The sequence below is a fragment of the Pogoniulus pusillus genome, chromosome Z, assembly GCF_015220805.1.
Source record: "Pogoniulus pusillus isolate bPogPus1 chromosome Z, bPogPus1.pri, whole genome shotgun sequence".
NCBI classification, from domain to species: Eukaryota; Metazoa; Chordata; class Aves; order Piciformes; family Lybiidae; genus Pogoniulus; species Pogoniulus pusillus.
Window position 1 is genome coordinate 116,085,259 of NC_087309.1, and position 15,209 is coordinate 116,100,467.

General features: G+C 43.7%; 1 protein-coding gene across 1 annotated transcript in view; it reads right to left on the reverse strand.

The window, feature by feature from the left end:
• FBXL17 (F-box and leucine rich repeat protein 17) overlaps window positions 1-15,209 on the reverse strand; it is a 404,447-nt gene that overhangs the window by 17,428 nt on the left and 371,810 nt on the right. Inside the window, exon 8 of the mRNA XM_064140088.1 lies at window positions 9,365-9,507. Coding sequence (XP_063996158.1) covers window positions 9,365-9,507 — 143 coding nt within the window. The remainder of the gene's footprint in view (window positions 1-9,364; window positions 9,508-15,209) is intronic.

Consider the following 15,209-nt stretch of genomic DNA (forward strand, 5'->3'; position numbering starts at 1 on the left):
AAACAACCCCCAAAAGTCATGTTGAGTTTTTCAAACTGTTGCACTGGAAAGGAAAGTGAAATAAATGCTGTTTTTATTTTTGTTGTGGGTTAGCAAGGATAACTGCACTCTCCTCCTAATGGGATTCACTGATTTTATGAATCTGAAATTTTCATTACTCATCGTGAGAAGTATCAATCGCAGCTCCTACATTATGCATATTAAACTTTAACAAATGCAGCGTATCCTTTTCAAATATGCATCAATGCTGCTTGAACAAATTAGAGTGATTCAAGAGAAAATAAGTGCTGGAGAATTTTTCTTAACGAGAAGGATTGGCTGGCTCACAGTCCGTTTCGATAGCGCAAACCCACGGTTTCAACCCTCAAAATGAACCCTTTAAAATACAAAAGAAGAAATGGTAGTAATTTGTCTGGTTTTTGATCAAGCTAATGATGGTTAGAGTTTTTCTGAAGGTGGAAGGCCAATTGCTGTAGTAATTACATTAGAACAAGCCATGGCTCTGTACTCTTGCTGCTCCACTGCTGATTAAGAACAGTTCAGCTGAAAAATGTATTTGAAATGTAAAGATGCATCACTAGAACCAAGATCCTATCAGTCTTTTTCACTTCAGTCACAGACTATCGATGTAAATTAAGAGCTTGTGGATGAAGGGTAAAAATGTTTCTATTCATGCTTACTAACATATGCCCTGATCTGGTGTCATGGAGGGCCCATAGGCCCAAATAGGCTTTTACATGCCTTGTCTTGCCTGGACATGTTCTTTTGCCCACACCAGAGGTAAAAACAATAGACCTGGTGCCATAATGTCTGGCCTGCCCAGGGCCCCTGGTTGTGTAACCTGGTTGTATGCCCAGCTCATGTTATGCTATCCTCATATTTGGGAGGTCCAGGCTTGTGGATTTTGCTTATTATCACAGTATCCCAGTATCACCAAGGTTAGAAGAGACCTCACAGATCATCAAGTCCAACCCTCTACCACAGAGCTCAAGGCCAGACCATGGCACCAAGTGCCACGTCCAGTCCTGCCTTGAACAGCTCCAGGGACGGCGACTCCACCACCTCCCCCGGGCAGCCCATTCCAGTGTCCAATGACTCTCTCAGTGAAGAACTTTCTCCTCACCTCCAGCCTAAATCTCCCCTGGTGCAGCCTGAGGCTGTGTCCTCTCGTTCTGGTGCTGGCCACCTGAGAGAAGAGAGCAACCTCCTCCTGGCCACAACCACCCCTCAGGTAGTTGTAGACAGCAATAAGGTCACCCCTGAGCCTCCTCTTCTCCAGGCTAACCAATCCCAGCTCCCTCAGCCTCTCCTCGTAGGGCTGTGCTCAAGGCCTCTCCCCAGCCTCATCGCCCTTCTCTGGACACGCTCAAGCATCTCAATGTCCCTCCTAAACTGGGGGGCCCAGAACTGAACACAGCACTCAAGGTGTGGTCTAACCAGTGCAGAGTACAGGGGCAGAATGACCTCCCTGCTCCTGCTGACCACACCATTCCTGATGCAGGCCAGGATGCCACTGGCTCTCTTGGCCACCTGGGCACACTGCTGGCTCATGTTCAGGTGGGTATCAATCTGCACCCCCAGATCCCTCTCTGTCTGGCTGCTCTCAGCCACTCTGACCCCAGCCTGTATCTCTGCATGGGGTTGCTGTGGCCAAAGTGCAGCACCAGCACTTGGAGCTATTGAACACCATCCCCTTGGACTCTGCCCATCTGTCCAGGGGGTCAAGGTCCTGCTGCAGAGCCCTTCTGCCCTCCAACCCAGCCACATCTGCCCCCAGCTTGGTGTCATCCGCACACTTGCTGATGACTGACTCCATGCCCTCATCCAGATCATCTATGAAGATGTTAAAGAGGATGGGGCCCAGCACCTGCCAACCTCATTGCTCATTTTGGTGGCCAAAGGGCCATTAATCTCGTCCCACATTTGATAAAGAGGTACACAAGTAAACAACTTGCTTTTGCTCTTGCCTCTTGCCTATGATTTTGCTGATGCCTGCTTATTGCCTGCCTGCTTGCCTGCCTCCCTGCCTGCTCACACGCAGTGCCCACTCTAATGCCTGCTTGTCTGCTTTGATGCTATTTGCCTATGCTATCTACTTTTCTCTACGGAGACAGAGTCTCCCATGGGCTCCCAGCCAGCCGTGCACACCTGCATGCCACTTCAGTGAGTTACCAGGACTAGATCCTGTATTGCCTGTTATTCTCTATGAAGCTTAAGTCTCCCATGCAGCCATGCACCCTATTGCATGCTCACTGCCTTATTAATGCCTGGTAAACTCCACTGCCATGGAGTTACCAGGGGCAGACCCTGGGTTGTCTGCATAAAATCAGCCTGTGTGGTCAGCGTGACACTGTGCTGACACTACACGGCATCGTACTCCTTCTGACCCTGAAGGTCCTGCCTAAGAATCCCTGGGCAGAGCGTCCAGAAGCCAGGAGAACAAGGTCAGAGAAGTCCTTTTACCCTGAAGCTGGGAGGATTCCAGCCTCGACGTCCACAGGCAGAGTCTCCTGAAGACTGAACACTTACAGAGGCTGTGACGTAGCCCCAGAGGGTGATTGATAATTAATCAGAATTTGTGAGTAAATGCTTTAATGCCTCTGTAATTCTCTACTGCCTTCTGCCATAGAGCAGAAAGAGCTTGGGCCCACCTACTGGGCAAACAGCATATTGACCCCAAGCAGCATTTGGCCGTGGAGAAATTTCTTTCTCTGTTTATCATCTGAATGTTTGCTAGTTATTAACAAGTTGCTGTTTGACATTATTCCTGGAATGTCTTCCATAACTGTGTAAGATCCAAAATAATATTAAAATTCAGTGGTTGGGGGTGGTGAGAGTTCAGAATATTGAAGTTAATAAATTATATATTTGTATAGAATATCATCTCTACACCAATTAATTTCTCCCCTCCGCCACAATTGGCGTAGGCAGCAGAATCCCCTCTGCAACATCTGGGAAGTTAGTTCACTGATTTGCAGTTTGGACAGACCATAAATTTACCAACAGTTTCAAAGAAGGTTCTAGAGAAGGATAAAATGCTAAATAATTAAAAATATCTACTGATTTTCACAGTATCATCAGGGTTGGAAGAGACCTCACAGATCATCAAGTCCAACCCTCTACCACAGAGCTCAAGGCCAGACCATGGCACCAAGTGCCACGTCCAGTCCTGCCTTGAACAGCCCCAGGGACGGCGACTCCACCACCTCCCCGGGCAGCCCATTCCAGTGTCCAATGACTCTCTCAGTGAAGAACTTTCTCCTCACCTCCAGCCTAAATTTCCCCTGGCGCAGCCTGAGGCTCTGTCCTCTTGTTCTGGTGCTGGCCACCTGAGAGAAGAGAGCAACCTCCTCCTGGCCACAACCACCCCTCAGGTAGTTGCAGACAGCAATAAGGTCACCCCTGAGCCTCCTCTTCTCCAGGCTAACCAATCCCAGCTCCCTCAGCCTCTCCTCGTAGGGCTGTGCTCAAGGCCTCTCCCCAGCCTCGTCGCCCTTCTCTGGACACGCTCAAGCATCTCAATGTCCCTCCTAAGCTGGGGGGCCCAGAACTGAACACAGTACTCAAGGTGTGGTCTAACCAGTGCAGAGTACAGGGGCAGAATGACCTCCCTGCTCCTGCTGACCACACCATTCCTGATGCAGGCCAGGATGCCACTGGCTCTCTTGGCCACCTGGGCACACTGCTGGCTCATTTTCTAAAACAATCTTATTTTTATGTAAGATGCAAATGATTTCTTAAGAGATAATTTTTGGTTTTAGGGATTACCTACCTTCCTTCACCTGTGGTAATATGAAGGAGCTGAGTTTTTTTGTACTGACCATCATTGTCCATACTCTAAGTAAAACTGTAATAGGAGGTACTTGCTACAATTGATCTGAGAACATCACCTGGAATAAGCTGCAGGATTTCAGAAGTATTTTCATGAACAACAACGAGAATTCCTCAAAAAAAGAAATAAAACAAAACAAACTCCTCCCAAATAAGTAAAGAAAAAGGGGAAGGAATAAAGTCCATGATGATTTATTAACTAAAAGTGTGTATTGATTCACGGCTAACTTTACTGGACTCCATTTAATTTCACTCACACACAGCACTATTTCCTATGAGATTAACTACAACAAGCAAATGTTATCTAGATCAGTATAGAGGTAGGAACATAAAGAATTCTCTTCAGAAAAAGAAGCTTGGAATATGGATTTGAATCTGTTGCAGATGAGCAACATTTAATGCCTTCAGAATGCAAGTACAGCTCTTCAGAATCCTGATGTCTGTGTTTGTGGTAGAAAAGAAAGTATCATATAACTGTCCACATCTCTCTCGTAGTATTTAAAGGAAAGGATGAATTATACTTAAAAATAAGTATTTTCCTAAGCTGTGATTAAAAAATGACACAAAATGTAGTTTGAAGAATGGATATTCATATTCTCTTTTAGCTGTGGACTGAAAAGAGAAGCACTGAACACAACCTCTGGTTATGGAGACAATTCTGTACTTTTCCTCATACTTATGGAGGTGGCAAATCAGAGCTTCAGGGTACCCTGGCAGTACACAAACCATCCACATGTTCTCACACAACCGTGTTGAGTCCCACAAGGCAGCCTTGGGTCGCAGCCCACAACAGCACAGCAATTCTGTATGCAGAGAACTGGGAGTCTGTGGTTTTGCTGTGCTGCCAGAGCACAGGGAAGTGGTGACAGGAGAGAACGAAGCCTGGCTCACTGCCCTTGGGAGTGGGGCACAGCATGAACGTAGCTAGTAATACCAGAATGCAACACAGAAATATGTTTTTTTCCAATTCCTCTAAAATGCCCTGTTTAGGTCTTAAAGAACAACTGATATTACCTCTTAATGCTTTCAAAAGAAATGGAGAATCAGAATGGCAATGACTCCTTCTTATGAAACATGACATCTGAAGTTCCAAGTGTTGGAAGATGCCTGCACACACCCACACCCACACATACACATGCACACAAATACATACTTGACCACTGCTGATACTGTGTACCATGAGAGGTCAAAGGGGAGAAGAATCTGTGTATGTATTGACTTTCATATGCAAGCAATTGGGGAATGTCACTGCCTCACATGCAGACACTTTAACATAGTTAGGATCTACTTTCTGAGCCCCTAAATACTTCTGGAGGTCAGGATCACAGCCTCTCAGAAGACAGCTACAGAACACTAATGGCATATGTCTCATTGTACCAATGCTATGCAATGCAGAACGCTGTAGAGATAAAGCTACTGAACTTCTAAACTTCTCACTGAAATGGAAGGAGTACATTACACTACAGTATCTGTATGGCATTGTCTCATGAATCATAGAATCACAGAATCAAGCAGGTTGGAAGAGACCTCCAAGATCATCCAATCCAACCTAGTACCCAGCCCTAGCCAATCAATAGGACTATGGCACTAAGTGCCTCATCCAGTTTCCTCTTGAAGCCTCCAAGGATGGAGACTCCACCACCTCCTGGGGGCAGCCCATTCCAATGCCAATCACTCTCTCTGCCAACAACTTCCTCCTAACATCCAGCCTAGACCTCCCCTGGCACAACTTGAGACTGTGTCTCCTTCTTTTGTTGCTGGTTGCCTGCAAGAAGAGACCAACCCCCACCTGGCTAATTTTCCTGGAGAGAGTGCAGTACTGTGAAAGTTAAGGTGTCATTAGGATTTATGCCCACATGCTAGGTTGGATGAGACCTTGAGTGACCTGTTCTAGTGGGAAGTGTCCCTGCCTATGATGGGGAGTTGGAACTAGATGACCTTTGAGGTTCCTTCCAACTCAACCCATTGTATGATTCTATTATTTTCTGCCCACAATGCTCTGCACTTTTCCAGTAAACCATTCAGAGCTCTTTCCAGACTCCAGTCAGCACTGCTGTTTAGTGCAGGGAAGGCCAAATTTACCTATGTCATGGAGGTATTATGGAAAATTATGAGAAGACAGAGGAGATATTTGTTCTGTAACCTCACCTCTACTATTTTTACATTGCAAAGAATATTTAGATTTTGTGTATCTAAGCATAACCATATTTTCTAAATCAAAATACTACAATAGACAGCTCTGACAGACTTTCAGCATTTGGGTTTTAGCTTTTTTTTTTTTATCTGATTTGTAAACAGTGACTACACTGCTCTTCAGCAACACCTAATTGGTAGAAAAAAATACTGTTAAAATGCTTAACAGAGAACTTTCAGTTTAAATACAGGCCCTCGTTGTGATCAGCTCGTTGAAAACCAAGCATTTTTTGAGACTTCTCAACACAATGACATTTATTTTAAGGCAAAGATCGTATTGCTTCTGCAGTGTGCATGTCAGATGGTAGGAAACATGATAAAAAGAAAGGTCATGGCAAGAATGGGTTGATGAAAAATGAATAATTTGATTATTTTCATGGTGTGGATCAATAATGCTCTGCATCTACTGAAGCACATTGCCTGGAGGCACTCAGATAATCAATGGGATAAAACAGAGCCTTGCAGCCTCTCTGATCTTTCTTGGGAGGACCCTTGACGACTCTAATTTATGTCAACTGCATATCAAAGAAATTCCAAACAGCCTAGGCCATAAAGAGTATTTTAGTGGTAACCATTTGAAGTCCATTTACATAATTTCCTTATGTAACTATGTGTCAGTATTTCCCCTATATGTCTGGGAATTCCTAGAAGGGCGTAAATGCTACTTAGTACTATCACAATGGTCAGTACCTTAAACAAGTAAGGATGGTTAGAAAGGGAAAATCTCCTAACTCTCTCTTCACTGCAAGCTCACAACAGTCCGAAGACAAAAATTTCATGCCATGTGGCATGTAAACAAACACTTCTGCACCAGCAAAGAATTCCCTTTAACAATGTGCCGGATGCTGACATTTTTCATTCTAATAGAGCAGCAACTGGAAAAAATTAGTTCTGCGTGATATCGGGCAGAGGCAGCTGAAGCATGATTTTGTTCAGTAATTTCTCTGTTTATCTGCAGTGGAAAAAGGGAGCTGGTATCTTACAGCTGCCAAAAATCCCTAAGTTGGGGATACTTACTTCATTCTGTCTGTGGAGCTGTTTTTTCCCATCAAGGCTTTCCAATCAAGGAAACAATTCCCAGCGGTAGCAGTGGTAGTCCTGCTACTGCAGTGTTTAACAGCCATTACCCATTTCTCAACAAGTTTTAGCTACTCTTAGGCATGCACACACAAACATAGAAACTTGCAGGCAAGCAGTCAGTTATTGCCCTTCTGTTTTTTGTGAAGCTTTCTCAAAAAAGGAGTTTCTGTTTTTCTTTTAGTAGTTAACTTGGATCACACAAAGGCGGGATATAATCCTTTGTAAAGAACTAGGAAAGCTTTAACCAGACATTAGAGGAATGCAGACAGTAACATACAGAGCTTAACTAATGAGTCAGTAAAACTTGCTTTCAGTATCAAGATCATGGATTTTCTACAGAAGCTGAAGACATGATAAAATTATTGTGCTTTTTGTAACCTTGTTGGTTGTCCAACGTTAGCTAAATCCACAACATAAATGCACGCATAAAACTGACCATGTGGTTCAGGGTCAGATCTAATTCCAAAGGTCAAGTAACCCTTTGAACATTCTCCAAGTGCATAATCTTAGCATGATCCCTCAAAGAGACCCACGCACTCTTTTTTTTCTGTTGGCTCTTATGAAACACTAATGTTTAGGAGATTAAGTGGAGTCAGCTTCAATAGAGCTTCCTAAGTCCTCAACCTCCCCTCAAACTGTAAACTGTCTATGGCTGGGTTTGCAAAATGTCACTTCTAACTTTACAACTGACCTGGAACTTATTACTCCATGCCAGCTGAAATACTGAGATTTGCAACTGTCTCGCTGTAAAGCACTGCAATGGATGCAAGATAGGAGGTTTGAGTATGCAGTTAGCCTAAACCTCTGTGTTTCCACAGGTTTATATCCAATCAGGAATCTGCAAGCCTGAGAGGCATGTTTATGATATGCATTGCAAGCTGGACTTCCTCCTCACGATGACTGGAAAAGAAATAAAAAGTTCTACAGGCGTGCCTGAAGAACTGAGATCAGAGATTCTGAACCACACCAATGACATTCAGCTATTTCTGCTCTATTCCCAGGCCTCTTGAAACCCCTTCTCTCAACAAAGACTATACACTAGGTGAGGTGAAGCTGGACTGCCTTGACATCTTTACTAATGACAGACTGCTAAAATGTACAGACATTGTTAATATTCTCCAAGTAGAAAAGCTATATATAGTTAGATTAATTTTTTTTAAAAGCATTATAGTTTTATTCAAATCTTCATCCTTGAGCTTTCAAAACCATTATATATGAGCAAGGACACAGACATACATAAAATCACTCTGGAAGTAGCAATGAAATGTTTTTATTTTTGGGGGTTTGGTTTTGTTTTGCTTTGCTTTGTTTTCTTCCTTTTCTTTCTTTTTAAACAAAGTAATCTGTCATAGGAATGACATAGAATCATAGAATCAACCAGGTTGGAAGAGACCTCCAAGATCAGCCAGTCCAACCTAGCACCCAGCCCTAGCCAGTCAACTAGACCATGGCACTAAGTGCCTCATCCAGGCTTTGCTTGAACACCTCCAGGGACGGTGCCTCCACCACCTCCCTGGGCAGCCCATTCCAATGCCAATCACTCTCTCTGTGAAGAACTTCTTCGTAATATCCAGCCTATACCTACCCTGGCACAACTTGAGACTGTGTCCCCTTGTTCTGTTGCTGGTTACCTGGGAGAAGAGGCCACCCCCCACCTGGCTACAATGCCCCTTCAGGTAGTTGTAGACAGTAATAAGATCACCCCTGAGCCTCCTCCTCTCCAGGCTAAACAGGCCCCTAGCTCCCTCAGCCTCTCCTCATAGGATTTGTGTTCCAGACCCCTCACCAGCTTTGTTGCCCTTCTCTGGACATGTTCCAGCACCTCAACATCCTTCTTGAATTGAGGGGCCCAGAACTGGACACAGCACTCAAGGTGTGGTCTGACCAGTGCTGAGTACAGGGGCAGAATAACCTCCCTTGTCCTACTGGCCACACTGCTCCTGATGCATGACCTACCAACGACTTTTAGCCAAAAGTATTCAAACCCTTAGAGGGAAGATTTTGCATAAGACTTTTGTGAATACCCCAGGCTGTGGGTGTATGTTGAAAATCCCTCTGTACAAAACATCTTTTTAGTTCTCTGGATACTTTTTTAGCTAAATACGTGAATACAGTACACTAAAAAAGTTACCAAGGTAGTGAAAACCTGTTTGTACCCAAGAACATAAAGCTTCCTGTCTCTTCCTCACAGACACACACAAGGAGATTCACTCTCACATGCACTCAGAAGCAGGCAGGAACTCACACAAATGCTCCTTACCTGATCGCATCTCATCAGCCCTAAGTATCTGAGAGACTTGCTGCTTTGTGCGATTTGGGTGGCTCCATGGTCTGTGATTTCCTTGCACCATCCAACATCCACTGTCTCTATGGTCATGCTGTATCGTCCGATGGCTACCAGAGCTGGAAAGACATTATGGACATTATGGTAAGGTATAGCCTGCGGAGATGGTAAGCTCTGTCCTATGTATCACACTAAACAATGTTGAAAGCCAATTTTGAGAAGTAATTGCCATGTACTTTGCAAAAGACCTTTGATTTCAGCATTTTTAGCTATGGAACAGCTGTCTCTTCAAATTAGGAATACACACGTGTGTAAATGCATACAAACAGATAACAGACGCACATAAACAGGTCTTCACATATAATTTTCTATCAGTCAAGGTGAGTTAGCAGAGAAAAATCTTACAAATTATTGTAACTATTTTCTTTTTAGAATGATCAAGAGTGGATTAACTCAAGCTGAAAAATAACTGATTTTATACCACTAATGCCCTTCTTTCAGCAAAACAATACTGCAAAGATAGCGCAGAGGAAAGCAAGACAATTTCTGTGTCAATAAGACAAACGGTTCTAGAAACCTCTGCAGGTATCCTTTGTCATATATTTTATAAGTATATTCTGAAATTGCAATTGTTTTCCCTTGTTCACAGTGATGTAATGACAACAAAATGACTCATTTTCATGTTTTCTTCACAACTTTTCTGATGAAAAAATTAAAAGGACAGGAGGAATGAGAACAAAAATCGGAGTCTTTTTAAGAGGTAAAGAAAGAAGATCTGGAACTCCTTAGAGGACTGAAAAACGACAGGTAGGAGAAACTATGAGGCATTTGAACAGGATGGGAAAGCTTTATCATCACATAGAATCATAGGATCAACCAGGTTGAAAGAGGCCTCCAAGATCATTCAGTCCAACTTAGCACCCAGCCCTATCCAGTCAACCAGACCATGGCACCAAGTGCCTCAACAATCACTAATCTGAAGAGATAGAAAGGATACAAGTCACTAACATGCTAGTCACCATGGATTAGAACACCTGCCAGGAAAGATAGGCTTGAAAACTGTCAGTAACAGGACAATTTCAAGAAAACAAACAGTTTTAGAAGACACCACAGGTGCCTTAGGTAATGTATTTTATGACAGAAATGAGCAACACTCTTCAGCAGATGAAATATCAGAGAAAAAAATCCAATGTTTCTGGTTAAGAAGTTGGTCATCTGCATGTAGTCTCTTCATAGATTTTAACCCTAGTTACAATGCAGCTGCTGAAAAGGAAGATGAATGACTTAGTCCAAACAACACAAGTATCTTTAAAGGGATGCTTTTCCAGCATCGGTGGGCCAGTTCAATTCATGCTACAGAACTCACTGCCAGGAAGAGGAAAAAAACCCAAAGGAGTTACAAAGAGCTGGTAGCTTTTGATATGCCAGATGTCAGTGCTACCTAATCAGGGTGTAACTGAGATTCAGAAGCAGAAGGAATCCACCTGACCTTGCAGCAAAGACCTGTACTGATGGCAAACAACAGTAACGATATTTGATAATTTGTAAAGATTTAGGTGGACAAACAAAATCAGCTGGAAGAGGCCAAATGCATTCTTAGAAGCTGCCAAATGTGCAGTAGCACATAATTATCTCACAGCAGTTCACCAGAAAGAGCAATGATAACTAGATTTTGTAACTGACACAATCAACTTAGGATACTATCATCTATGTGGTTTCATTATAGTTCTATTGATTTTTGCAGGACAGTATCAACTTTCTGCTCTCTTCCCACTGCAGCCCTTAAAAACCAGTCAATTTAGCAAGCACATAAATGTGTATATAGCAGAACATAGTCTTTGTATTTTTTACAGTGTTTTAAAGACATAGAATCACAGACTTTCTTAGATTGGAAAACACCTTAAAGCTCATCAAGTCCAATCACTGGTTTCACATTGACAAGTCCTTGACTAAACCAAAGCCCTCAGCACAACATCTAATCACTGTGAAGTGCCATGGTTGGAAAGGACCACCAGGATCATCCAGTCCAACCTTTATCCCAGCATCCTTCATCAAAAAATACAGAATGGAAGTCAGAAGCTCTCTGCATATATTCTGCAACAACAAAAGACACAGCAATGGCAGATTATATTAACTCCACGCAAAATGCTATAGACTGGGAGTAGCGAAGGAACATTGACAGCCTGCCATTATGTTAGAACACTGACAACTACACAGAATTTCAAATACTGTTTGTAGTCCAATATTTTGTACAATTTTTGTAACATTACAGTTCGTCATTTTCAATGCTTCATGTAAAACTGATAAAGAGAAGAAAATTAACAGAGAATGCTTTAATGGGTGAGACATAAAAGATCACCGGGTTCACACTGGTAAAGAATTCTCCCAGTGAAGGCACAATTCCTGTGGATTCCCATACAAGACATAGATTAGAGAGAAAGGAGGGGATGATGCTGTCCAAAGACCCCAAAAGGATGTTATACTGTGTGCTGAATGCCAAAGACTACAATATAACCTGAGTATCATTACTCCCAAGAAGCTGCCCTGAATGTGGCAGAAAGATGGCTTACAATGCCAAATTTCATGCAGGCATCTTCCTAACAAGGTATCAAGCAAACCTGAAGAATAAAAGAGTCTCTGTTTTGTTAATACACACTACTTTACAGCAGAACATTCATAGTAACCCATTGTATAATAAAATGCAATTTAAACCATCAATTCACTGTTTGCTATGCTACCTCTTGTATTTTGGTATTTTTGCAGGTAAAGCATTTAATTTCTAGAGTAGGACCTAGATCTGACTTAAGTGTAATGATTTTTTTCATATTTTTACTTTCTACATAATGGGAAAAAACATTAATAATTACTGAGGTATTAACAAAACCATTATAAAATAACATATGATGAAGCATCTTTACAAAAACTGCCCTTCACAGAATCACAGAATCAATCAGGTTGGAAGAGACCTCCAAGACCATCCACTCCAACCTAGCACCCAGTCCTAGCCAGTCACCTGGACCATGGCACCAAGTGCCTCATTCAGACTTTTCTTGCACATCTCCAGGGACAGCGACTCCACCACCTCCCAGGTAGACTACATCCACAGCCTGAGCACAGTTTGCAGTTCAGAAGCATCAGCCTGACTTTCAGACAACTGTTAATTTGTTGTCTTCACCTATGCCCTACATTTGTGTACATACAAATAACTGAAATACATGTCATGCTTTGGTGAATCTGTGTGTCTAATCTGTGCATTATGTATGTGTTAGGCTACACTGTCTCTGAGGTGCATTTTAGATTAGGGACTGATGAATGGACAGTTCTTTTGTCTGGCTGGCCTTTCCCCTTGCAGCATTATTCACCCCTGCCTCAAGCCTAAACCATTGAGGTGTTGGAGTCGCCATCCCTGGAGGTGCTCAAAAAAAGCCTGGATGAGGCACTTAGTGCCATGGTCTGGCTGATTGGGCAGGGCTGGGTGCTAGGTTGGACTGGATGATCTTGGAGGTCTCTTCCAGCCTGCTTGATTCTATGGTTCCTACAGAGCCAGAAGATGTTGTGTGCACGTACCTGATTTTCTGTTCAGCAGCATTCAATAATTGGGCATTCTCAAAGAAAAACTGACAACATTTGTCTAATCTAATAACAAATGCCACTAGAAATCAATTGCTGCATTACAGATGGCTGAACATATACATTACTCTGACATATGGTAGTAGAAAGATATTTACTGTGTGCTTTGCAAGTTTTGGTCCCCAGGTTAGCAGATGCTTTTCTGGAAAGCCAAATAATTTAACCAGTGTTCACAATGCCACACTACTGTCATACATTGCAACAGTTCATCTATCAAAGACATGAAAGGTATGCTCACCATTTAAAAACACCAATTACCATATATAGATCTATGGGGCCAGATCAGTTACATGCAACAGTGCTGAAGGAGTTGGTGGACATGCTTACTAAGCCACTCTTCATTACCCACCAGCAGTCCTGGCTGACCAAGAAGGTACCAATGGACTGAAGATTAGCAAATCACAGAATCATAGAATCAACCAGGTTGGAAAAGAGTTCCAAGCTCATCCAGTCCAACCTAGCACCCAGCCCTATCCAGTCAACCAGACCATGGCACTAAATGCCTCATCCAGGCTTTTCTTCAACACCTCCAGGGACGGTGCCTCCACCACCTCCCTGGGCAGCCCATTCCAATGCCAATCACTCTCTCTGCCAACAACTTCCTCCTAGCATCCAGACTATACTTCCCCTGCCACAACTTGAGACTGTGTCCCCTTGTTCTGTTGCTGTCTGCCTGGCAGAAGAGACCAACCCCACCTGGCTACAGCCTCCCTTCAGGTAGTTGTAGACAGCAATGAGCTCTGCCTTGAGCCTCCTCTTCTGCAGGCTGCACATCCCCAGCTCCCTCAGCCTCTCCTCATAGGGTTTGTGCTCCAGGCCCCTCACCAGCTTTGTTGCCCTTCTCTGGACACGTTCCAGCACCTCAACATCTCTCTTGAATTTAGAGGCCCAGAACTGAACACAGGACTCAAGATGTGGCCTGACCAGTGTTGAGTACAGGGGAAGAACAACCTCCCCTGTCCTGCTGGCAACACTGTTCCCGAGCCAGGCCAGGATGCCACCCACAGTGCTTCTGTGATTTTGTGATATTTTCAGAAAATGTAAATGTGTGCAACTGCATCCTCACAAAAACACTTCATGGTCAGAGAAAAGATCTGCTTCGACCAGCACCCACCAGTGGGAGATAAAGGCCAGGAATTGTGGTCATGAACTTGCTATTGTCAAATGTTATGCCTTTGTTCTTTTACTTCATCTGATAAATCTTGTAATCCACAAAACCTTTTAGGATCCACAACACCTGTGGAAAAGAGTCACTTGTTTTAGTTGCTTTACAAACCCCATTTTCATAGGATCATAGAATCAGTCAGGGTTGGAAGGGATCACAAGGAGCAGCCAGTTCCAACCTCCCATGCCATGGGCAGGGACACCCTACCCTAGATCAAGCTGCCCACAGCCTCAGCCAGCCTGGACGTCCAGGCATGGAGCCTCAACCACCTCTCCCTCAGCAACCCATTCCAGGCTCTCATCACTCTCATGCTGAACAATTTACTCCTCTCATTCAGCCTGAATCTCCCCACCTCCAGCTTTGCTCCATTCCCCCCAGTCCTGTCACTCCCTGATAGCCTAAAAAATCCCTCCCCAGCTTTTTTGTAGTCCCCCTTCAGATACTGCAAGGCCACAAGAAGGTCACCTGGGAGCCTCCTCTTCTCCTGACTGAACAGCCCCAGCTCTTTCAGTCTGTGCTCATAGGAATCACAGAATCGTAGAATCAACCAGGTTGGAAGAGTCCTCCAAGATCATCCAGTCCAACCTATTAACTGTGCTCCAGCCCTCTGATCATCCTCGTGGCTCTTCTCTGGACACACTCCAGCATGTCCACATCCCTCTTGTAATAGAGGCTCCACAACTGGATGCAGTACTCCAGGTGGAGTCTCAGCAGAGCAGAGTCGAGGGGGAGAATCACCTCCCTGGCCCTGCTGGCCACACTTCTCCTGATGCAGCCCAGGATCTGCTTGGCCCTCTGGGCTGCAACCCTTGTTTTGAACCTATGCTAGGTGAAGAACTACAGATTGCAGTTAGGAGTTGAGCTATTTCATCCTGGATTTCTTTTACAAGTCTTGAGAACACACACATTTTTTCTGCTTGTATGACCAAATTAATTTAAGCAACTAGTTTCAGCTAAGAAAATCTTTGCATTGCTCAACAGCTTTTCTTCCTCTCTGCATTCTTCCCACAATAATTAGAAAACACT